This window comes from Onychomys torridus, chromosome 15, assembly GCF_903995425.1.
Source record: "Onychomys torridus chromosome 15, mOncTor1.1, whole genome shotgun sequence".
In the NCBI taxonomy this organism is placed as follows: domain Eukaryota; kingdom Metazoa; phylum Chordata; class Mammalia; order Rodentia; family Cricetidae; genus Onychomys; species Onychomys torridus.
Window position 1 is genome coordinate 49,788,979 of NC_050457.1, and position 26,364 is coordinate 49,815,342.

A 26,364-nucleotide genomic window follows, 5' to 3' on the forward strand; every position below is an offset into this window, starting at 1 on the left:
AGGTGTTCTAGATCTCTTTTGAAACATTAACCAACAAAACATTTTCTACATTAGCTTACTATGAGTTTTTCCAAGCAGCCAGCCCCTGCCCTGTTGCTTTAATCATCAATGCTATAAAGCAAAGATCATAAAATCACAATAATAAAATGGCTGTTCATTTAGTATATGGTTACTGTGGGCCAACACTTTGCAAGTGCTTTATCTATTTCTTACAGCAATCCTGACACAGATAAGTGTGAGAGCCCACAGAGGTTTACTAGTGAGATCTGAGCTTGCTCTACCCAAAAGGACTGCATAAGGGGATGGGTTGACCACATGTGTGATTACCAGGTGATTTGAAGGGTCTGCACTTGGCTGTGCTAGGGGGAGGTCTTTTGCTCCACCCCTTGACATTCCTTAAAAAGCCCTTTAGAAGAGACAGAAGGGGCTGGTGGATAAGGATCCAGGCCCTCCCGAGGCTATCCTGTGTTTCTGTCTCTCTCTCCCCTCTATATTTCTAGCTAAATCTCTTATCCCTCACTCCTCAAGAGTACCCTAGGAGGAAAAGTAGGGAAGGTCCCCCCACAGGTAAGGTTTTCTTCTCTATTTTTAGAAAAGCCAAATGGGATTACATGTAACTAGAAAGTATTAATAGTTTGAATCCAGGCCTCCCTGGTTCCAGAGTGACAATGAAACTGTGACTGACCCTCTGTGTTGCCAAGGCTGAGCTCAAGGCTTAAGTGATCTGTCTGTTGCCACCTCCCAAGCAGCTGGGACTAGAGGCAGGTGCCACTATGTCCAGCTTTTGAGCTACTCTTAACCACTGTGAATCACGAGGAACAATTAGTTCATAGGGACATGTTAAAATCAAGTTTCTATGATCAGATAAATGGTTGTTGACATAATGACTATCCTAAGATTTCATCATGACCTAAAATAGGACCCCAATTGTTTATCAGACTACAAAATCATTCTTGAACCCTCAGATCAAGCATGTCATACGTCCTTTGATTTGAACAAAACCATTTCATCTATTTTGGTGCTAAAGATAGTATAAAGTTTCCTTTGCTAAAATTTAAATTACTGACTGTCTCAAAAAGAATTCAGCTACATAAAAATACAGCATTAATAATAATGTGCTCTAAAGGTGTAGGTAGAGAATCTAGTATATTCAAAGGCCTGAGGCAAAGCAGCCCACGTCACTTTATTTATTACTGCTTGTTTGGTTTTTTGTTTGTTTGTTTGTTTGTTTTTCTAAGCTGATTTCTACCACAGCTCTTTCTCCTTCCCCGGGTAGCCTGTGTGCATCTCTTGAAGTCAGCATTCCCTAGTTGAAAGTGCAGCTCTGTGCAAGAGCTAAGTACTTACCATTTTTTCCAGGTACTGCCCTCCTTCATTCTGCTTTGTCTTTGCATGCATTTTTCTTTCTTCCTGGAATGAGTTCTCTTTTCAATCCGGATGAACTTTCCCTTTGGGAAACAACTCAGTGGTTACACTCTGAAGGCTTTTCTGGGTCCTCTAGCTACTCTCTCCTCTTTATCCTCACTGCACAGGGGGCTCTAATCTGGAACTCATGTTTTGTATTTTTATAGTTTTTTTGAGCTATTTCCTGCACTGAAGGCCATCCCCTTATGGTGAATGGAATGTTTTATTTATGTTGCTAACCTCTGACCTCTCTGGCTGTATCTGTTATTCAGTGGGTGCTTACCATATGTTAAAGGCATGAATAAGACAGGTAGACTGAGTCCAAAATGTGTGAGTGACTCAGAGCATAATTGCTATCCCACAGGAGGGTGACTGCCTCAGAGGACAGGATTCTTTTCTCTACCCCTGAATAGCAAATCATTGTTGATAGTATAGGTATTCCCCTGCCTACAGTGTATGACAGAAAATGCCAATAAACCAAACACTACCAAAGCTGGAACTTTGCTGTTGATCTGCAAGTACCACTCCAGGAAGTTAATAACAGAGAGATACCATGAGATGAAGTGTGTGAATTTGCCTTGTCTTATTCCACACTAGACTCTCCTACTTATCCATTTGTGGGCACGGAAGAATGGCTGTGGACTATCAATCTCCCTGTGGTTCTGCCAAAGACAAGGAACCCCCAGAACTGCCTCTTGGGAGTCACTGTTTGCCATAAAGGAGATCTGAAGGCAGAGGACTAAAGGCTCCCAAGTTTTTGCTTCTCCATGTAGGCCACTATATCAAGCTAGTGCTTGAATCCTGATCTGGAAAAGCTGTTGCCAGTTAGTATCTGGACCCTGAAGCCAATGGTCCTTCTCACTCTCTCATACTGACCAAATACTCTCCCTTTTAATTTCACAAAGGCAGTTTCCACCCTTCATTCCTTCACCTTCCCTCTCCCAGCCTCCCAGCCCAGAAGCAGTTGCTCCATTGTGTTTACATGCCCAAGATGATTTGGGAAAGGACTGAATGCAGGTAATGGACATGAGCTGTGAAAGAAGATGTAAAGCTAATGGTTTCTCTAGTTCTAATTATGTCATGGATTTTTTTCCTTTCTGGGTGGTGAATAAGTCCAGTAAATACATTTGATATTAAAACAGTAAAATCCAATGTGAAGTTCTAGAGCTTCTGAATGGCCACTCTAACTGAATAGAAGTTAGATGTCATTAAGATGTATTGACTTCGGGTTTGGTGTATGCCGGTTCCCCCACCCCACAAGGTTTCTTTTTACAATAATTTTTATTTAAACAAACAAACACAAAAAGATGCTTGGGCCCTAATAGGTCAATGGACTCTGTGGTACCTGCTTTCTTTCTCTTCTTGTAAAAAGGAAGCTTTTTTTTTTTTTGTTCACCCCCTTCTGTTGACATACATAGCTTCAAAATTCATGAAAAAGCTCTATCAACATAACTTTTCAGTTTGTAACTGTCCCAGAGCTATTTGACTAGGATGAAAATGAAGCTGATACCCGATGCTTTCACACTGCCAATCAGTCTGGATTAATAGACACAGCCAATATCTATTAATCCCATATTGCCTACTACATGCTGGTGCAAAGTGTTTTGTGTACATATTCTCACTCTGCATTATGTTTGTATAGTATAGATTGATTCTATTTGACCCCTCATTAAAGAAAGCTGAAATTTAGGATAACTTGTATGCAAAAAGTGTTGGAATGAATAAGATTCAAACAGCTTTGTAACACTACATTTAGTCTGTGGTCTAAATTATTCTATAGTTAGGACTCTCTTGTAATAGAAGAAGTCTGCAAAGTAATAAGTGACTTTCTCATTATGGAACATGTCTAATCAGGTACTGGACAAATATAATCTCAAAAAGTTGTTCTACTAACAGAGTTCATGCTAATCTTAGTAAATGGGGAAAATCCTATTTGCCAATAGAATGACTTTTATTAGTCTCCACTCACTTCACATCTGCCATCATTATCATCATCACCTCTAATTATCAAATGCTCCATGCCAGATGTCTTTCCAAACATTTTTCCTCACATTAACTCATTTATTTACAATAACCATATGAATTGGGCATTATGTGCTTATCCCTAGTTCATGGATGAGAAAACTGATCAGTGATTTGTCCAAGACCATATGCTGATACACAATAGAGCTGGGTTGTAACCCAGCCATTGGTGTAATCCCAGTTCTTCCTGCTACATTGAATTATCTCTTAACATTGATGCTTGTGTCACATACTTGAGTTTATCTGTCACCACAATAAAATGCATGTTATAAAATTTAATACAAAATAACAGAAATATATAACATAAAGAAAGTCTCCACACTCAAGTGGCCCAGAGATAATACTATTATCTTTACTAATCACATATTTATAAAAAACAATATGTTTTTTTCTCATTCCTTTCAATATATCTGAGGTATTTTCTGTGACTCTCCAAACCTACAACCCATGTTTATGAAAATAAACAAACCACTGTTTCTTCTGGTTGCCATTAAGTTTTCCTACCATTTTTTTTCTTATGAAAGAAATCTTTAAGGAAGATGCAGACAGACATGCACATCATTTGTGTAAGGATCTCAAAAGACAGAGTCTGAGCCATAGTTTAGAGTTATGGGACACATGCATTTAAACATTTTACTCATCCCCCCCAAAAAATACCCAACAAAAAGGTAGTATAAAAACAAGTCTTTCCAATAGAGTATAAAGAAGGCTGACTCCTCTTATACTGAGCTTATAATAGCTGTAGTTTCCATTATTACAAATAACAGGCTAACACTCATCTTTGTTAATGCTGCTTGAGATTGGAAATCGTGTATGCTCACTTTTTACTTGCATGCACCCCCTAAGACAGGGTTTCTTATAGCCTTGGGTGTCCTATAACTAGCTCTGTAGACCAGGCTGGCCTTGAAATCATCAAGATCCGCTTGCCTCTGCCTCCCGAGTGCTGGTATTAAAGTCCTGTGCTACCACTGCCCAGCCAATAATGCTTATTGGAATGCAGTTCTTGGAAGCTATGTGTCTGCCATATATTAAATGCTTAGATAGAGTGCTCTTATTTTTAGGGATAAAGTGAGAGTTAGGAAGTCTTACTGTTAATATGAAAGCTCAAATTTGTGTCCCATTGCTAAGGTATTAAATCATCATGCTACAATCTCTCCAAAATAAGCATACATGGTCTCCAAAGTTCTTTCCAAGTCCTATTGTTTCACATATACACACATTCTGTAGATTATTTTATCTATCTCATAAGCTTCAGAATATATCTCCGTGAGCTCTTGTTCCAAACTGCCCGCAGCTTACTAGACATTGCCAAGTAGATGTACAGGACATTGCCAAGTGGGTGTACAGGGAGTACTTCAAACATAGCATATGCAACATGGAAATCATTATCCCTCTAGGTCCTAGACATCCTCCAAGATAGTCTCCTCTCCTCTGCCAGCACTGTTCATTGTATTCATCTAGTTGTCAAGCCAGAGACTTTTTTTTTTTAAAGATTTATTTATTTTATGTTTATATGAGTGCTCTATCTGCATGCACACCTTTACACCAGAAGAGGGCATTAGATCCTAGTATAGATGGTTGTGAGCCACCATGTGCTTGCTGAGAATTGAACTTAAGATGTCTGGAAGAGCACCAGTGCTCTTAACTGCTGAGCCATCTCTCTAGCCCTAGCCAGAGACTTCAAAGCCACCTTTGTTTCTTGCCCCTGCCACACTTCACATCTAATTGGTGTCAAAGTTTGTCAACATAGACTGTAGAATGTTTCTCAGTCTATACATGCTTTCACTACAGCTTAGTTACTTAAAGATCACACCACCTCTCTTGGGCTGTTGCATCTGCGCTCTAGGTGCTCTCTTTATTTCTCCCTATGTACTATCTTTCAGGCCCATTGCTATCAGAGTTAATGTCTGAAAGCTGATAACTGGCTATCATATCCTGTTCAAAGTTCTTCAATAGTTGCTGTCTAAATAAGTCCTAAAATACTTAGTATAGTTTATGAAAGTCCCATAGTGTGACCTTCGTATTTCATCCCAAGTTTATTGGCAGCATGTTATTACTCATGCACCTTAAACTAGAACAAGTCAAGACTACTTGCTGCCCTGAGAAATACCAGCCAGGACACTGAGCTTTTGTTCACACTGCTTCGAAGACCCTCTCTGGCTTCTTTTCTATCTGGTGTTACAGTTGTCTACCTACATTTGAAGACCTTGGACCCTTCATGCACAACGTTTACACTCAAGTTCTGGCTTCACAATTTATTCCCCATCATTTTCATTTATAATTCTATTAAAAGTATACTACAAAATAATTTTAAACTGGTTATGTGTATGTTTTCTCTGGAAGGAAAATACCTGAAACATAGTGCTTCTCATTCTTAGGAGCTTGGTTTATGAATGGTTAAAATTGAAGTGCATAGCCAGGCAGTGGTGGTGCACGCCCTTAATCCCAGCATTCGGGAGTCAGAGGCAGGTGGATCTCTGTGAGTTCAAGGCCATCCTGATTTACAAAACGAGTTCCAGGATAGCCAAGGCTACATAGAGAAACCCTATCTCTAAAGAAAAAAACAAAAACAAACAAGCAAAAGATGAAGTGCGTTTGTGACTTAGGTAAAATTTAAACCAAACAACTTTCAAGTCTGTTTCCAAATCTGAAGTTTTCTTCTGCCTTTTCTATGCACTGAAATCTTACAGGATGCCCTTGCAACGATTGTTCTGCCTTGGAATTAACTCTTGCTTCAAGTGGCCCATCTGCTCTAACTCCTTTGCATAGGCTCCAAAAGACAAGAATTCAGGCTTCTGGCCATGGCAGTCCAGAGATTGTTTCAGTAAGTTCCTGAAGGAGGTGGGGGAAAGCACACTAGAGCACATCGGATCTAGTCCCAGGACATCTGGGACTGATTGTTCCAGTGAGATGCTGAAGCAGAGAGAGCAATTCTTGCACTGCTTTTGGACATCTGGGCTTTGGCAACTACCCATGGCTTTGCTCAGCAGTTCTTGGGAAATGAGATACGGGCTTGTTTCAGGGAAAGAAAAACCTTTATTGACGCAATATCTACTACAGCAGAGGCCTTCAAAAGACTTCTTTTCCCCTTATATGGACTCTGGCTAGGTCTAGATTTTGCTGTCTTCAGCAGAGAGAGAGAGCAGTTAGAGACCTGTATTAAATTCCAAGCAGCCCTGCCTCTTCCTGGGCAAAGTAAGTGGAAAAACTCAGTTCTCAGTGTGTCTCTGTGTAAAATGGGTTCTAGAGTGTAACCTACTGAACAGGTCTCTCCGTATTCAGACACAAACCCATCAAAGCTAAATCCTCTACATAGTGAAGGAGTGGGAATCTGAAACCTGATGGACTTAAGTTCAGACACTTAAAGAAACATAGACTGGTCTACATCAGCTTCCACAAATGTCCCCTAATTTCTCCTCCTTCTAGGGCTCTTGTCAACTTGAGGCTACTGAGAAATATATTCACTCTATTTATCTTGAAGTTTCTCTTTAAAAATTTAAAAATATATTTTATTAACTCTGAGAATACATTGCATTTTGACTGTCTTATCCCTCCCCCATCTTCTCCCAGATTTACCTCTCATCTCACCCATCCCACTTTGTTTTCTCATTTTTGAAAAGCCATCCAGTCCTATAAACGCTGCCTATCTAATTTTACATGAGTGCCTTAAACTTGTGTAGATCTTGTTCATGGTGTTATAACCACTATGAGCTCACATGTGCAACTCTTGTACACAGAGGACATTGTTTCCTTGTGGTCACACAACCACCCTACCCTTACAGTCTTTCTGCTGCCTCGTCCACAACGATCCCTGAGCCCCAGGAGGAGAGTGCAGATATAATCGATCGATCGATTGATCAATGTCTCCTTTGCGGCTCAGTCACTTATTATTTGAACCTTGACCAGTTGTGGGTCTCATATCTTTATATGTACTTTTTGTTGTTTGTTTTGGTGTGTGTGTATGCGTGTGTGTGCACTCATGAGTGCATGCCGTGGTAAGCACTGACTTGCATTTGGAGGTCAAATTGCAGGAGTCCTTTCTCTTCTCCCACCGTGTGGGTCTCAGGGATTATCTTCAGAGGTGGCAGCAGGTTCCTTCAACTGACTTACTTAGCCATCTCTCCAGCTCGGAGGCTTCTCTTGTTTGCATACAAGCTGGGTAGAAGTTTTACTCCAAATTTGAGGAAAGAGACTGTATTTCGTCTCTGAAATTACATGTTGTTTTTACTTTTGTTGGTGTTTCATTAGTAGTAATTTCAAAATACAATAGGTACATTGAATAGGAAAGAGTGTCAAATCCTCAATCACAAAATATGGTGATTCTGACTAACAATTATGTCAGATTTCAAATATTCTGATGTGTTGCCTTAAAAGTAAGAGGCAGTGAGTGTTCTGTAAGGAAGGGGAGGGAAGAATGTTCAGCTAACACTGACTTAGCACATACTCTGTTGGGCAAGTATAGACAGGATTCTGCTTCAGTCCTTATGACTTAAAAGGTCCTAACAACTCATCATTTACTGATATGTAGTGAGCCAAGGCTCAAGGAGGGGTAGCAGATTTGCTCAGGTTCATGTGCTCTCTAGGTGATAAAAATAGATTAAAATCATAAGTCTTACTCTAGTCATGAATATCCCTTACCCTACTCTTAACATAAAATAATAATATGGTAATATATATGACTCATTTAAACATTCTGGTTCATTATGTCTACACTTCAGAAAAAGAATTACTATCATTATTGACATTTTATTATGATGTTGACAATCAGCGAACATTTAAGATTTAAAGTTGGCCAGAACCTGACCATTATGTATGGTCTGATTAATGCAGAAATGAGAGGGAAGCACTATTATTATAGTGGTGTGCAACTCCAGGGCGTTAAGTGAGTTCTAAGTAAGGCTCAGGGCGTTAAAGTAAGTTCTCTAAGATGAGAGAGTGGAGAGTTGAAGCCTTGAGTTTTGAATCTGCTTTTATAGTAGAAGCTAGACTGCCTCCAGAGGCCACATACTAAAGTTAGAGAGACCTGTATGAAATCCCAGCTCTGCCTCTTTCTGGGCAGCCTAGTTTAAGCAAATCAATTCTCAGGTTTTCCATACAGAAATGGTTCTGGAGTGTGTCAGCTGAGTTGCTGTACCCATTTGTATAACTCAGGTCCACTGAAGTCCTTACTACATAGCAAAAGGAAGAGTCTTACCAACTTTAGTTCATATCTTACCCCAAACACCCTAAGCTTCAGTTTCAACCTGAGAGAAAAACATACCTACCCAGCTGTGGTTTATGAGTCACAAATAACATGTGTTAGAGAAATGGAAGGAGATCTATATTCTAGTTTCTCATATTCTTACTATTTTGGTTAAGAAATATGCTTTTATACACACTTGCAAGCAGGGAGCAAATTCCTCCCTGTTTCTTTGTGTGTCTGTTTTGCTGTACCCCTAACCTGAATGTTATAGAATGGGGCTGAGGAACCCAAGTCCCTGGATGATGAAGGCAATAACCTTCTTCAGAACCTACCTGAAGTGTGGCTGACTGAGGCTGGAGTGGGTAGAATGGGCTACAACTGTTCTTCAAGCTCATCTCTCCCACCTGATTAACCTGATGTGTCTGCTGAGAATGGATTGATTAGGAACCACTTCTGGTGAATGAAATCAGAGTCCCAACCTCACCCATTGTGGTAGTTTGAATGTAAATTTTCCCCATAAGCTCATAGGAAACGGCACTATTTGGAGGTGTGGCTTTGTTGGAGTAGGTGTGGCCTTGCTGGAGGAAGTATGGCATTGTAGAGGCAGGCTTTGAAGTCTCATATATGCTCAAGCCATGCCCAGTGTCTCAGATGCAGGACCCTCAACTGCTTCTCCAGCACCATGTCTGCCTGCATACCACCATATCACACCATGATGATAATAGACTAAACCTCTAAAAATGTAAGCCATCCCAATTAAATGGTTTTTTCTTTATAAGAGTTTCCATGTTCATGGTGCCTCTTCACAGCAATAGAAACCCTAACAAAGATACTCATAAACCACTAACCTCTTTGTTAAAGAACTTTCTGAGAAAAGCATACCACTTTTAGGGTCACATTTACTTAGGTCCAAATCTCTAAGACTGTAGCTTTGAGAAAAATCTTCAGAACCTTGGGATCCATTCTGACAAATGAGAGTTTCATATTGAGTAGTTATAGAAGTTTAAATGAAATTGTTTCTAAGCAGGACCTAGCTCAGTTGGAGGTTTTAGCAAACATTTAACAATTTTAGTCTCTTTTTTCTTAGAAGGGAACAATTCAAGATCAATATCACATTGAGATATGTAAGTATCAATGATAAGAAAGGGGAAGAAAACTGGGCAGATCTCTGCCAAGCATTCCCTTTGGCTTAAACCTAAATATATATAATCTGAACATGCTAAGTCTGCCCAAATACCTGCCTTATACTTAGAGACCTAGATATACTCAATGAGAAAAATAATTTTAATGTATTCACTTATAGACTTTGTAGAAATCCATAAATACACAATATTGTGGCTATCATACTATCAACAAAGATTTGTCATGCAGAATTAGGCTAAAATTCTTAGCACTGAGAATGATATGCTTAATGTATTTGCATATGTAGTAATATACTACATATTATTACAGCCAACTCCTATAAGTCTGGGTCCTAAGTTAATAAGAGCTGAACTAATTATGTCCAGTATAGAATTTGACAAAACTCATATCTAAGGTAAGATTTTTGCCTTACTAGATAATCACTAATACCTGACTGCATCAGAGACAGGCTGGTTTATATACCCATAATGACAACATGGTTTGTATCCAGATGCAGAACTTACCTCTGCAATAGGGTAAGGAGGTTTTTAGTCTCTCTGCTCTTAATATGCTTACTTCCATAGATCAAAATTTGAACCATCAGACACTGTAAGTGAAACGTAACAGGTTATAGAGACGCAGAGCAAACATGTCAATGTCAATTGCAAACCAAAATCAGAAACAGCCTAGTGGACCTGCGGGGTCACAAGTTCACATATGAAAATACCTGTAATTCATTCCATTGGTTCCTGGTCAAAGAGAAAAGCAGTGTGGACTGAAGGCTCACTTTATTTTCTGTATCCTGCATGTAATATATATGCAGTCCAGTTTACTGTACCCATTGCTACAAATGACCAAAGTAACAGGACCCAAAAGTGATAGAGTCCCTCCTTAAGACGTGGCTACAACAGTGGTTTCTCTCAGGTTTGTTTTTTTTTTTTTTTTTTTAAATAACTCAAACTAAATAGATTCAATTAAACTCTATGTAGGCCTGGCAAAGCTGCCCTGTAGTCTGATGCCAACCACTTTATTCTTAGGCAAGTTTCTTGACATTTTATTGCTGACATTTGTTTCCACATAAAATGGAATAATAGAACAAGATTTAATATCTATCTCAAACACCAATAGGAAGTATGAAAATTCATTAACTGTTTTTTCAAGACACTAGACATCAAACAATAAAAGACTGTGATTATCCCAAAAAGAGAAAGTATGGTAAACAGCATGATTGTCCTAGGCTACTGCTTTGTGTTTCTGGTCTGGGCTATCACACAGAGAAGAGAGACCAAATTAGGCTTACCAGAATCTCTCATAGAGCTGAGAGTCCAAGTAGACTCTTGGAAAATTGTAACAGAGAGGAGACAGAAAAACAATGCCTATCTGCAGTGAGTTCTCCTCAAGTAGGAAAGGTTAGCCCTTGCATGAGAGAAAACTGCAGAATGCACAAAAAGGTGTCATCTGCGGGAGGGGATGCTGGGCAGAATACCTGGCATTTATACCAGGTCAAGTTTGTGCCTGTTCTTACCCTTGACTAAATGACCAAGTTGTTTACAAGTATTTTAACTGGAATGAATTTCAAGAATAGCAATGAGATCCAATATCCAATAATAAGATCTATAATGTCAGCCTTTAATCCCAGCACTCGGGAGGCAGGTATAGGAGGATCTCTGAGTTTGAGGCCACCCTGGTTTACAGAGTGAGTTCCAGGACTCTAGTATCCAAACAAAGATTACTCACTCAGCATGAAAAATAAAAACTAGTGAGACCCATAATGATAAAAACAACCAATCCTAACTAACCAAGAAACATATAGGCACAGTGGCACATTCCTATAATCCAGCACACTGGAAGCTGAAACAAGAAGGATCATGAGTTTAAGACCAATCTGAGCTATAGTGAGACTCTGTCACAGAAAGAAAGAGAGAGAGAGAGAGAGAGAGAGAGAGAGAGAGAGAGAGAGAGAGAGAGAGAGAGAGAGAGGAAGGAAGGAAGGAAGGAAGGAAGGAAGGAAGGAAGGAAGGAGAAGAAGAAAGTACATTGGAACTATATTCATTCTCCATTTACTCCCCTACTCGTGTGTGTGTGTGTGTGTGTGTGTGTGTGTTTCTTTTAAGGTTAAACAGAGACATGAATACACACACACACACACAGAGAGAGAGAGAGAGAGAGAGAGAGAGAGAGAGAGAGAGAGAGAGAGAGAGAGAGAGATCTAATAAAAACTTTAGAAATAAAGATGTCTGGCATGAAAATAAACTGGGTAGGATTAACAACTGTTTTGAATCTAAATTAAAAAAAAATAGAGAACTTGAAGACACAGAAATGGAACTAGAAACTAGCCATGGATCATCTCAGTATAGACAGAATAATAATTTCATAGTATTCAACATCTATTTCTAATTAAAATATCTTGCCAACTCAGAAGGAAATGGAAACTTCTTCAACATAATACAATATCTGAAAAGATCTACAGCTAACACCAACTCTAATAATAAAAGTCTAAATTCTTTCACAAAGTTTAGGATCAGACAAATGTATCTGTTCTCATATGGTCTACTTGACACAGCTTCTGTATTCTCAACAGTGCAGTAAGATAAAAAGAAATACAAATCATCCAGCTTGAAATAAAAGATACAGTACTTATTAGCACATGATAGGACTATCTCTGTAGAAAATCTACAACACAGTACTGGAACTAACAAGTTAAGCAAATGTATCAAGGTCATGAGACACAAGGTTATACAAAGCCCAATCAATAGTGTGTCCGTATACCAACAACAAACAATCAGAAAGTGAAGTTCAAAGTAATGTATTTTAAATAGGATAAAAATGCAAAATCAAATAAATATGAGAGAATATGTACAAGACATATACTACATAATATTATTGCAAATAAACTATAATTTAGATTCTGAAATCCATGTTCTTGAGAGAGATAACAAACATCATTAAAATGCCAAATCTCTATAAACAAATCTAGGCTCTCTATGCAATTTCAGTCAAAATTCCAGCAAGTTTTCAAATATGAATTGACATAGTAACTGTAAAATTCCTCTGGAAATGTCAAAAATTCCATAATACCATCAACAAATATGAATGAGAGCTAGAACATCCCCAATTTCAGCCTTGTTTTAAAGCTACACTCTTCAATATGTGTTAGCACACAGACAGACAAATCAATGGGACAGAAGAATCTGGTCACACAGAGAAATCTTCATTAAATTTGTTAGCATGTAGAGCAGCAGGTTTCATTGTGATATTTCCATTTCCATATGTATATACATTTTACTTCATTCTTGCTTGGCCCAGTTTCCCCTTATGAGTGACCCCTTTCTCACCCCAAATAGTGCATCCTTCGGCTTTCATTACACATTTCCACCATGCTGTTTTGTTCCCCTTTCGCCTTCTCTTTAGACTCTTCTCCTCATAGTTATTTTTCTACTTTCATGTCACACACACACACACACACACACACACACACACACACACACACATACTCCAGTTTCAACAGATGAGAAAAATGTAATGTGACAATATCTTTCCTCAATAAAATTCTAATATGTTTACACGCCATATTTCCTTTATACATTTGTATGTTGGTGGGCATCTAGTATGGATCCATATCCAATACATTCATGAATGGCATGACATTCGTTATTTCTTGTAGCCTGCTACTTTGGGTTTGGCTTGTTTTGATTTTCTAAAACCTTCAGGTACATTAAGATATTTTAGATATCAATGTGTTTTGATGTATGCATTCAGAGCTATGAATTTTCCTCTTAGAACTTCCTTAGCTGTGTCTCACAGATCTAGTTTCATTGTTCTGAAGGTAGGTATACATTTTCCCAGCACTATTTGTTGAAGAGGCTGTCTTTTTTCCAATGCATGTTTTTAACACCTTTGTCAAAGATTATGCCTCCATAGATGTATAGGTTTATTTCTAGGTCCTCAATTCCATTGACCCATGTTTCTGGTTTTTTGGTTTTTTTTTAATTTTTAATTTTTTTTTTTTTGCTTGGTTTGGTTGTTGCTGCTGTTCTGCCAGTATCAGTAGATAATGTGGAATTGATGAACTACACAGGGATATTAGGGTACATCTGGGAGTAGCTGCTATACACATTGTATTGATTGGAGCAACAGTTTCATCTGTATATAGAGCTGATCAAATTGCACACCTCCCAATATGATGTACATTTACTAGACATTAATTAAAATTATTCCATCACAGATTATAACTTCTAAATATCTGTCTTTTTTAAATTTTGTGAATTAACCATTTGATTCCTTTTATGTGGAACCTGAGATTACCAAGAAAGACATCAGCCAAAAGTACCACTAGAAATATATCCACATGTTTCTCTTCCTCTGTCTGACAAAGAGTCTTTGCTCAGCATCTAAAGCTGATGCTCTCTCCTGCTGCAAGCTGCAAAAATATATGAAGTAGTATTTCAGCTGATTATGACAAGCTAATACCTGGAAGAAGCCAAGGGTCTTCCAAAGGTCACACCAAAGCTCAAGGAGTCTTGGTAATATTGACTTTTGATTATTAGTGGTTTCCTACTATGAATTTCTTGTGTGCTACTGTAGCTTTTCCATAGTTCTTTGGGCACAATTTCCCCTCTACTAAAGGAATATTTAGATAATCTTCTGAGCAGTAATGCAACCAGGATTCCTAACTTCAGGCCTTTCTGTAATTATTGTCATTAGCAGCATCCGGCCAGGACCATCCCTGTACTGACGCAAGTATCTTATCAGAGATACCTCTGTACTTGCTAAGAACAGACTTAAGCATCCAGACTATCTGTTAAGAAGGCCTGGGGGATGTGCTAATTAAGCTTAACCTTTTCCTTTCCAAAGTCTTATCTCTAGTTTTAGGTCCACTCTTAACAATTAACTCAGAACTAAAGGGTTCCAGCTTACAGGTACATCTAGCTGTGACAGAAGTTGCTTAGCCAAGTTGCCTAGTGACTGAGCACACTTCCTCTGCCCTGCCAGAAGCTGTGGGAGCAGAGATAGCTTGGAGAGACAAGGGCCAAAGGGATAAAAGGCAGTTTTACCTTCAGAGCAAGGACTAGACAGAGAAGAGAAAAGAGAATGGAAGAACTAGATGGATATGAACTGGAGAGGAACAAACTGAGATGGAAATACTAGATTGAAGGGCTAGAAGGGAGTATAAGAGGAATGAGATGGAAGATGAGGACGAGGGGGCATGGAGAAGAACAAGATGAGGAAGAACAAGATTGGAAAGGAGATGGGAGAGGAGCTAAGATGGGAAGGAACTAAATGGATGAGAACCTAGATGGGGCAAAACTAAGATGAGAGAATTAAGATAGAACTTAGAGGGAACAGAAGATAAAGGAGCTAGACACGAGAGCAGAACTGAAGCTGTGTGAACAGAATTTTATCCCAGAGGAATAAAGTAGATGAACAAAAGAGCTCAGTGTACTTAGATTCTTTCCCCCAAAATAATTTTTGCTGTTCGTAGCCTCTCTTCTGGGCCCCTGGGAAAAAGAAGATTATTAAGGCTGGTCCTTAATAATATTCAAGACTCTTCTCTCCTTTGCAGTTCTGGGGGCAGTTCCTGACCCACCCCAGTCTTCATTAGCACAGTCCATTTCAGTCTCATTGAGAGCAGACTCACATTGCAGTCAGGATGTTGGTAAGCTAGCCTGAAACCAGAGGCAGTCATAACCTTCCAGGCCAGCCCCCAGTGACCTTCCACCAGCTAGGGATCATGCCACGTTTCACACCCTCCTTAAATTGTGTCATGAGCTGAGGACCATGTGTCGAAAGCATGAGTCTGTGGAGACATTTTGGATCTGAACTGTAACACCTTTATAATGTATATAGTAAGGACCTTTTTTATTTCAGAAAGGTTTCTCAGTGAACTCTTTACTAGGTCTATTTATTACTTATTCTAATTTCTTCTTTGGAAATCCATACAGTTCTTAAAGTTCTTACTTGTAACATATCAACCATTTTCTCATGATAATTTACACTGTAAGTTCTTAGAGGAGCCTTTGTAATTCATCATATAAATCATTGATCTTTAAAATCAACAAGATGTTAAAAATCGCCTCTGTCATATTAAAAAACAAAACAGAAAGCCAGCCTCTAGACACAACTCAGAAGCTCTGAACCAAACAGGCAGGTGGGTGCAGCTCAGGAATTTGATTTTTGATCCTTGCACTACGTTTCGGTTTTAGATCTGAGGAACACTGTTCAACATCTGTGCACACAGACTCTTCATTTTCCCCATCACCACAGTAGCCTTGAGTGTTTATTGGTCTGTTGCTTCCCCGGAAGTCCTTTCTCACTTCACCCTTAGCTTTTTTTCCATCTCATCTGTGGGCCTCAAATGGTCGTCTTTTCAGTGAGCAGTTTTCTGACTTTGTAGGCTCTGTGCTCATGCTCTCCTTGAAGTCTTTCTGGTGTGTGTGTGTGTGTGTGTGTGTGTGTGTGTGTGTGTGTGTGTGTGTGTGTGTTTGAGACAAGGTTTCTCTCTGTAGCCCTGGATGTCCTGGAACTCTCTCTGTAGACCAGGCTGGCCTCAAATTCACAGAGATCCGCCTGCCTCTTCCTCCGAGTCCAGGCACCAGAGGAGTGCACCACCATGCCCGGTTTTAACACACTGAGTCTTTAGCTTTTTGTTCTGTTGGCCTACTCTCTGGTTATATACCTTACAAAGGTTTTTAAAAAATTGGAAAAGATATACATATTGTGATGGCTGTTCTTGATTGTCAACCTGACTACATCTGGAATTAACTATAAAACTCAGGCGGGTGGGTACAACTATAAGGGATTTTTCTTAATTAAATCAAACCATTTGAAATGGGAAGCCCCACCTTTATCTAGGTCTTTTCTTTGTTGACTCCCCACTTACCCTCTCTGGGGAGTGGATGGGGGGTGTGGAGAGGAAGTGGGGGAGAGCTGGAGGAGGAGAGGGAGGGGAATCTGTGGTTGGTATGCAAAATGAAAAAAAAAAAACCCTTTTAAATAGAAAAAAAAATCGAGGTCTTTTGAGGTGGAAAAATCCACCCTTAATCTGGGTCACACCTCCTTGCTGGGATATAGAAGAAAGAAGCTTTTGCTCTTTGCCTGCTTGCCCTTGCTCTTGCTGGCAAGTCCATCCCATCACCAGCATTAGAGCCTACTTCTTTAGGATCCCAGCATATACTGAAGACCAGCTGAGACATCCAGCATCATGGACTGAGCAACTACTAGATTCTTGGACTTTGTGCAGGTAGAAAGCCGTGGTTGGACTAGCTGGACCTCAGCCTGGAAGCCACTCTAATACATCCGTGTGTGTGTGTGTGTGTGTGTGTGTGTGTGTGTGTGTGTGTGTGTGTGTGTTTCATGCTATTAGCTCTGTTCCTATAGAGATCTCTGAATAATACACATACATGTACACACACAATTCCCCATATCCTGCTTATAATAAGTCCATGAAAAAAAATGTAACAAAGTCAGCTAGACGTTGCATTTCTTCGCTCACCTTCCTTAGCAGCTGAATCGCATTTCTAAGGTCTCCTTTGGCAAAACAGATGCTGCCCATGTTATAAAAGGTCTCGGCTACTTTCTTACCACAGTCACCATAGGTGCGAGAGTTTAGTGTATACTTTAGCAGTTTGTAAGCCACCTAGGGGATATAAATTAAAAACAAAATTAACCATGGCTACGACATGGGTATTGTGAAAAGGGTCCTTTTACCCCACAATTTCACAGTCAGTCAGAAACAGTCAGTTATGATGACTCACCCAAGTACTCTACCATATTATGAATTAATGTTAACAATGACAGTTAATGCCAGTTAATCCACAGTGTCAGTTAATCTTCACAATATTCCATGGGATAAGGGCTATCACTGTACTTACTTTATAGACAGTGGGAAGGGGCCTAATAAAAGCTAAGCTCTTTCTCAAGATCACTTTGGCCACAGGGTCAGGGTTCCATGCCAGCCTACATTCCATAGCCCCAACTCTTTGTTTCTTCCACTTTACAAACTTTCAGAAAAGCCAAAGAATAGCAGAATCAACACTTAGAAAATTTTCACCTAGATTCACAAGTGAGTACCATTCCCCCACGTTTATTTTATTGTTCCTTCTTAAATATACATATATGTATGTATATATGAAATGTGCATACATTGTTATTAAAAATAAATTATAGACATAGAGAAATTTTATTCCTAAATATTGAACCCCATATCTTCTCAGAGCAAGACTGTTCTATATAGCAATAACATTGTCACACTAATGTTATAAGGATACAATACTATTAACCAAACACGTACATTTTCCAATTATTCAATAATATTATTTATAATTTTAAAAAGCGGAGTGTCTGATCATAGTTTGCATTTTTGCTTTTGTAATTCTTTCTTCTCCATAACAGTTCTTTCCTCCCTCTTCTCTTTCATAACTTGGACATTGTTTTGTTTTGTTTTGTTTTTCAAGGCAGAGTTTCTCCGTGTAGCTCTGGCTGTACTGGATCTCGCTCTGTAGACCAGGCTGGCTTCGAACTCACAGAGATCCTCCTGCCTCTGCCTCCCGAGTGCTGGGATTACAGGCGTGTGCCACCACCACCCTAGGTCACTCATCTTCCATGACAATGCTCTCTCTAATCTACTCACTCCACAGCAGAAAGTTCAGTGTAGACCAACATAAACCATTCATCATGTCAATTGTCTGCATTTGCCTTCCAATATTTTGTCTTTTTAAAAATATATAAAATATAATTTTTAAATTAACTTACAAAGTAGCAGATTTCCTGAGGTTTTTATGCGTATTTCATTTAGACAAATTCTACACCTACATATACACACACGTCTGCGGTCCATACACCTCCTTCCTCACCCGCCATCATTCTTCCATCCTCTCTGGTCCACTGTCTTCCCTACCCACTTCCTTTAAAGCCCTCTCCTGGTGTCGTGGTTTCCTTTCTAGTTTCCTAGCCATTATTCATATTTACTCCCATACGGATACACATTCTCTTTCCCTTTTGAAGCTGGCTTTCTTTATGTAGTTGTGCCTGGCCTGAAACTTGCTATGTAGACCAGGTTAGCCTCACAGGGCTCTGCTTGCCTCTCTCTTGCAGTTCTGGGATTAAAGGCCTGTGCCAACATGTTGAGCCTGAATACACACATTAACAGAGGTTAGGATCCACATATGACAAGGACGTTTGTCCTTCTGAGCCAGGGCTCCCTTCTAGTGCAGTGGTTCTCAACCTTCCTAATGCTGCGACCCTTCAATACAGGGGTGTGGTGACCTTCAACCATAAAATTATTTTTGTTGCTATTTCATATCTGTAATTTTGCTATGGCTATGAATTTTGTTATAAATATCTGTGTTTTCCTATGGTCTTAGGCTACCCCCAAACTGAGACGCACAGGTTGAGAAATGATGTCCTAATATAATGCATTCTAGTTCCACCCTCTTCCAGAAAACTTTTCTTCTTTATTCCTTTCTCTCCTTTCTTTCCTCCCTTCCTAACTTCCTTCCTTGCTTCCTTCCTCCCTCCGACCATCCTTTCTTTCTTTCTTTCTTTCTTTCTTTCTTTCTTTCTTTCTTTCTTTCTTTCTTTCTTTCTTCTTTCTTTCTTTCTTCTTTCTCTCCTTCCTTATTTATTTATTTATTTGTTGTTTGTTTGTTTGTTTGTTTGTTTATGAGACAAGGTTTTTCTTTGTAGCCCTGGCTGTCCTAGAATTCACTTTGTAGACCAGCTGGCCTCGAACTCACAGAGATCCACCTATCTCTGTCTCCCAGCATCTTTCTTTACTGGCTGACTAAATGTCACAGCACTGATGTTCCACATGTCCATTATCCATTCTTTACTCAATGGACATCCAGGCTGATTGCACTTCCTTGCTATTATGAAACAAACAGCAATAAAGGTGTATTTGCAAGTATCTCTGTGGTAAGACAGAGAGCCCGTTGGGCATATGCCCAGGAGTGGAATAGCTGAGTTATGTGGCAGTTTTAGTTTTACTTCTTTGAGAGGCCTCTATACCGATCTCCACCGACAGCAGGTAATGGTTCCTCTTTCAGCACACCATTGCCCGCATTTGCTGCCGTAGATTTCTAGAAGTGTGTTTTCTTGATTTTCTAACTGTTCTCACTCCGGTGAGATGGAATTCCAGCGAGGCTTTAATTTGCATTTCTCTGATGGCTCCAGATGTTATTCACTTTAAAAAACATTTATTAGGCATTTGTATTTCTTCTTTTGAGAACTGCTTTTCAGTTCATTGTGGAGTTTTCTGTTTCCTCCCCTTTGGGGTCTAGTGTTTCCTTATCTATTCTAATGTCAGCCCTTTGTCTGAAAGAACGGTTAAGCCTTGCTGTGTGGTTACTACCTGCTGGTTTCTTTTTCTATTGAGGAGCTTTCAAATCTCACATAATTTGGTCTGTGGATCCTGGGAGCAGATTTTGTGCTATCAAGGTTCTATTTAGAAATGTGTTGCCTATACTTATGTCCTCAAGTTTCTGTTTTGTTTTGTTGTTGTTTAATGTTTTCCGTTAGCAGCATCAGCATTTCTGGTTTTAAATTATGACCTTTGATCCAGTTTGAGAACCCTTTCGTTCAGAGTGAGAAATGGAGAATTACTTTGGTTTTTCTCCAGGGGATACCCAGTTTTGCCAGCACTGCTTACAGAAGAGCTCATCGTTTTCCTAGCGCAGGTTTTTTGGCACCTTTGTCAAGATTAGGTGTTGGGGTTTGTCTCTGGGTCTTCTATTATGTTCCATTGATCTTTGTGTCTGTTTTTGTGCTAAGGCCATGCGATCTATCACTATGACTATGCAGTACAGTTTGAAGTCAGGTGATGTGATGGCTCCAGCTAGATTCTTTCTGCTTTGAATGGCTTTAGCTGTCCATGGTCCTTGGTGTTTCCACACACCAATGTGTGTTATTTAGAAAGAGTGAAGAGGTTTAGTTATTGCTCTTCTATGTATCCCCCCCCCCTCTCTCTCTCTCTCTCTCTCTCTCTCTCTCACACACACACACACACACACACACACACACACACACACACACGCACATTTCCCTCTCAAGTTCTCCATATGTATCCAGGTGTAGAGGACACCATGTATGCTTGACAACATATTAGGGGACTCACCCCTGAGGAAAACTTGATTATCCCTCCCTCCTCAGTCACCTACTGGCTCAGGTCTTCATCTGGGAGTGTACCCTGGGAGCGACCCTGCCCGCATCAGTATGTCCACTGGTGTGGTCTGGTGCAGGTTTTATTGTTTTCACAGATGCAGCATGCATGTTCTGTCTAGAGAAAACCATCTCCCTGTAAAACTGCTTCCCGCCCCCCCCCCCCGGCTCTTACAATCTTTCCATCATCTCCTCTCCTGCAATGTTCCCTAAGCCTTAGGGGTAAGGGGTGTTGAATAATACATATTTAAGGATATCAAGTACTGCTTTTCAGTGCCAATAATTCAGGAATCTCAAAACTCGGTGCCTTTGTATTTTTCAGAATAGGAAAGTGTAGATATAGTTAAACTTTTCTGTTTATTTTTCTCAGTATTTGAAAATATTTTACCTAACTCGGTAAATTTATTTCTAAGTATGTCCTCCTTTTTTTTAAAAAATACTCATGTAAATGGGATTATTTTCTGACTTTACTTTCAGTTTTTCATTAATAGTGTACAGATACAAAACCTATTTTGTGTTTCTTTTGTCTTTTGTAGACTGGTTGAACTTATTAGTTTTAAGTGTGTATGAACAAGAGAGAGAAGAGGACAAGAGAGGCAGAGAGAGAGAGAGAGAGAGAGAGAGAGAGAGAGAGAGAGAGAGAGAGAGAGAATATCTTTAGGACTTCCATATAACATTTCATCATTCTGAAGAGATAATTCAGCCTTCTTTCTAATGTGAGTACTGTTTGTCTCTTTTTCCGGCCTACTCACTTTGGCTGGTGCTTTCAGCTCAACATTGAAAGGAAGTGTGGAGAGTGGGCATCCTTGTCCTGTTCTTACTCTCTGACATTCAGAGGAAAAGCTTCCAGGCTGCCCCACAGACTATGATACCAGCATGGGCTTTTCATGTGTGGCCTTTACTAGATTGTGGAAATTTCCTTCTCTTCTACTGTGTTGAACACATGACCAAGTCATATGCATCTCTTCTGGTACTCTACAATGAGCCTGTAGCTCATATACAATGAGCCTATAGCTCACATTAGGCTTGGAAGTTGGCTAAGGAATTCCTTTTTGTTTTGTTTTGTTTTTGTTTTTGTTTTTTTTGAGACAGGGTTTCTCTGTAGCTTTGGAGCCTGTCCTGGAACTCGCTTTGTAGACCAGGCTGGCCTTGAACTCAGAGAGATCCACCTGCCTCTGCCTCTCAAGTGCTGCGATTACAGGCGTGCACCACCACGGCCTGACCTAGGAATTCCTTTTTAAAGCAGAAGATGTACAATGAAATTAACAGCTCCATGAAATACTTATTGAGCACCTACTATGTGCTAGTTACTGTTTGACACACTGGGTACAGAGCAGTGAACACAGCAGACCACTGTTCCTGCCCTTATGGAGCTTCGTTTCTAAAGCCAAAGCTATCATCACTTCACAGTCCTGCTTGATAATAGATTAGTAATCACTTGGACTCTCGCCTTTTCTGTCTTTTCCCAAGAGCTTGCTGTCCTAGAGAGCACCTGGGGTTAGAAGAGGAGGGCTGTGAAGCGCCATGTGTGGAATTCTTTCATAAACAAGATCATGATGTTCATTGCACCATCATATAACAAGAAAAAGCTACCAAAGGCTGGAAAACACATCTCTGAAAGTAAAATTACAGACATGGCATTATTCTATGGTACTGAGATTCAAAATTAACCCTCTGAACCATTAGAACATGTCACAGTCACTATGTGTCTTTCATTTTTACAAATACTAGTTAATAAAAAACATTAGTTTTAAAAATATTTATATGTGGCATAAAAGAAGCTTTTATTAATGAAAGGAAACACATTCTTAACCATATGCTTATACACTCACTTTTAATGTACAAGTTGTCATATGGCCAATGTCAGATCTATCCAATTAATTGTTCCCACTGGCCTGAGGAAGTATAAGGTTGGTTTGGACGGCTCAAAGTCATAAGAAATTTCACAACACACAAAGGTCTTCACTGTGTTTAAATACATAAAGCTTAGGTCACAGCTTCCTAAGCAAATGACTGGTGGGATCATTAAATAAAATTGTCAGTATCTGTACTCTTAGTTTTAATGTCAACTGGACACAAGCTGAAGAAGAGGGAACCTCAATTGAGAATATGCATCTATGCCTCAGCTGTGGGTCGTTTTATTAGGGATTGATGGGGAGGGTCCAGCTAATTGTGGGTGGTACCACTCCTGGCCCCATGGTCTTGGGTGCTATAAGAAAGCAGGCTGGGCAAGCCCTGAGGAGCAAACTAGTAGGCAGCACTCCTCAGCTTCAGTTCCGACTTCTAGGTTTGCTCCCTGTGGGTTTATGCCCTAACTTCCCACAGCGATGGACTGTGTTGCTGAACTTTAGACTGAAGTAGACCCTTTTCTTCCCAAAGTTTCATATAGTCTTGGTGTTTTGTCACAGCACTAGAAATCCTAACTATGAGAGCACCTGAGACATTTTACATAACCTTTAAAGACGAGATTGTGGCTAGTAAGGGATGAAAGTCATACTGAAAGGGAAATACCACTGTGAAAAATAAAAAACAAAAAACCAGAAACTAAAGCAGTTAGTGTTAGAATTCTGCCCTCACTCCAGCTACATGACCGTACATGTGCAGTTCAGGAGTTAAGCAAAGGGTCTTGTGTCTTACGTCATCAGTGTGCGCTGGCAACTACTTGGTCACACAATCAGCACATGCTTCATCAGGAGCCCTTAAAAAGCTGGACGCAGACCCCACCCTCTCTCTCTGCTCTACTCTCTTCCCCCCCCCCAAGATCTTTCCCTCTGCCCTCCACACATGCTCTCCTACACCCTTCCTCCTAATAAAACTCTGAAACTAATTAATAGTGGGTTCTGTCATGACTGTGGCCTTTCCTCCAGTAATCAGTGCCATAACCAGCGCCATCACCAGCGCTGTTTATCATTCATTTCTGTTAGATCCAAAGGTGGTGGCTAGTTTTCATTCAAATTAGTAAGCTTACAGAGGTAGAGCTTAAAATGTTCTGGGTTTAAAGGACTTCATGTATGCACAACAAAAGCAAAGTATTTTATCGATAACATAAGCAACAGCAGTTTCTTGTGTGTGACACTCAGCTGTATCTGAGACTTGTGTGATCTCTAATTTCTGAACTGTGAGACAAAAAGGCCATCTATATCTAACAAATAAAATAGGAATCATGTTTATGACTTGGTAACCTTTACCTGTTTTGCTCCATTTTGGATGAGCCATGTACAAAAGTCTTCAATGGTGGTGAGAGTTTCATAATCTTCAGAGCCCAATGTTTGATATGTACTAATACTTTTTATGAAATATATCTCAACAGCATCTGGAAAAATGGAAAGGATTATTTAAAGTAAACTTCAAGCCTTCACAGATGTCTGTTATCAGCTTGGGCTCCATTGACATTTTCATGCTTAAAGTGTGTGCCTGCTCCTATCTCAGGTTTCACAAAGACCTTCAAAAAGTCCAAGACAGGATGGGCTAGAATCAGATGACAGTCTTATGATAAAATGTGTGCATGTATTTCAAGTAGGGGGAAGGTGCATCAGTTCAATAGTTTTTATTTAGATATCTTTAATGTATACACATGAGTGTATGTATGTATTCAGAGATATGACTTGGCAATTTATTTTCTGTTTAAAAATTCACTGTTGTAGCCAGAATATGGTAGCTCACTCCTATAATTCCAGCAGTCAAGAAATTCCACTTGTCTGTTTTTGTCATAATCACAGTGACTGGATTTTTTGTATATTAACCTAGAATTCTGCATATTATCTATAGTCCATTAGTTTCAGGAGAGTTGATGATGATGGTGATGATAATGATTTTTTAGTTTCCCAAATTAGATCATTGGATCATCTTCAAATAAAGGTTTTATTTCTTATTCCTAAATAGCACATGTCTTCTTTTCTTGTCCTATTGCATTAGGACTTCTAATATGATGTTGAAAAGGAGTGTTGAGGGAAGATCATCTCTGCCTTACTCCTGTCCTTAGTTGGAAAGCTTGTACTTTCTTGCTATTAATGGAGCCAGTGAGATGGCTCAGTGAGGATGGCAGCATGGTCAAGCCTGAGGAACTGAATTCAACCCCAACATCCCACATGATGGAAGGAGAGCACTGACTCCTGCAAGTTGTTCTCTGGTTTCTCTATATATGTAAAGAACATCTAGGCTGGTTTCTTTTCCTGGCTGTCTTGTTAAGGTTTCGATTGCTGCAGCAAACCATTATGACCAAAGAGCAAATTGGGGAGGAAGGGGTCTACAGGCTATACACTTCAGCATTGCTGTTCACTACTGAAGGAAATCAGGACAGGAACTCAAACAAGACAGGATCCTGGAGGCAGGAGCTGATGCAGAGGCCATGGAGGAATACTGCTTACTGGCTTGCTCATCATGGCTTGCTCAGCCCACCTTCTTATAGAACCCAGGCCCTCCAGCCCAGGGAAGGGACTACCCACCATGGGCTGCCCACCCCCATCCCCACCCCCATTGATCACAAAATGAGAAAACACCTTACAGCTGGATCTCAAGGAGGCATTTCCTCAGCTGAGACTCCTTCTTCTGATGACTCTAGCTTGTGTCAAGTTGACACACAAAACCAGCCAGTACACTGGTTATTATGAACAAGTGCAGCAATGAAATGGATATGCAAATGTCTCTGGGATACTGACTTAAGCATCTTTGGTTTGGTTATACACCTAAGCGTGGTATAGCTGGGTCATAAGGAAGTTCTATTTTATTTTTTTTTTAGAACTTCATGCTGATTTCCAGAGAGGCTTTGCAAGTTTTACATTCTCATTAGTGGTGTATAAAGGTTCTTTTCACACATCCTGGCCAGTAGGGTTTTTTGTTTGTTTGTTTGTTTGTTTGTTTGTTTGCTTGCTTGTTTTCTGATAAAAGCCATTCTTAGTGGGGTGGGTCAGAATCTCAAATTAATTTTAATTTGCATTTTCTTAATTTCAAATATCGACCATTTTGTTTCTTCTTTTGAGAACTGTTTAAGTGTATTATAACATTCATTGCTTGATTGGGGTGGGTTTTGGTGTTTAATTTCTGTAGTTCTTTAATTTATATTAATCTTATATATTTTACCTCCTTTGGTAGGCTATCTCTTCACTCTGATAATTATTTTATTTGCTGTAAGAAGCTTTCTAATGTCATGTTATTCCACTGGTCAGTTTATGGGATTGTTTCCTGTGCAATTATTATTACAGTTATTTTCAGAAAGTCCTTGACTATACCTATATCTTGAAGTGTTTCCCATGTTTTCCAATAGCAGTTTCAAGACTAGGTCCTATGTTTAGGTCTTTGACCCATTATGAATTAGTTTTTGTTCAGGATAGGAGACAGGACTCCTTTTCTGTTCTTTCCATGAAGCAGGGCATCACGTATCCCAGGCTGGCTCCAAACTCTCTACGTAGCAGAGGATGACCTTGAACTTTCGGTCCTCTTGCTCAGCTTCTGAGTACTGGACAGAGGGTGCGCAGCACTGT

The 26,364-nt window shown here is 39.7% G+C and overlaps 1 protein-coding gene across 1 annotated transcript in view; it reads right to left on the reverse strand.

Moving 5' to 3' along the window:
- Positions 1–1,372: 1,372 nt before the first annotated feature.
- Ttc23l (tetratricopeptide repeat domain 23 like) overlaps positions 1,373–26,364 on the reverse strand; it is a 60,796-nt gene continuing 35,804 nt past the window's right edge. The window contains exons 9-12 of the mRNA XM_036207354.1: positions 24,073–24,197; positions 17,223–17,366; positions 10,255–10,337; positions 1,373–1,448 (exon numbers count right to left, since the gene is read on the reverse strand). Of these exons, the coding sequence (XP_036063247.1) occupies positions 1,373–1,448; positions 10,255–10,337; positions 17,223–17,366; positions 24,073–24,197 (428 nt within the window). The remainder of the gene's footprint in view (positions 1,449–10,254; positions 10,338–17,222; positions 17,367–24,072; positions 24,198–26,364) is intronic.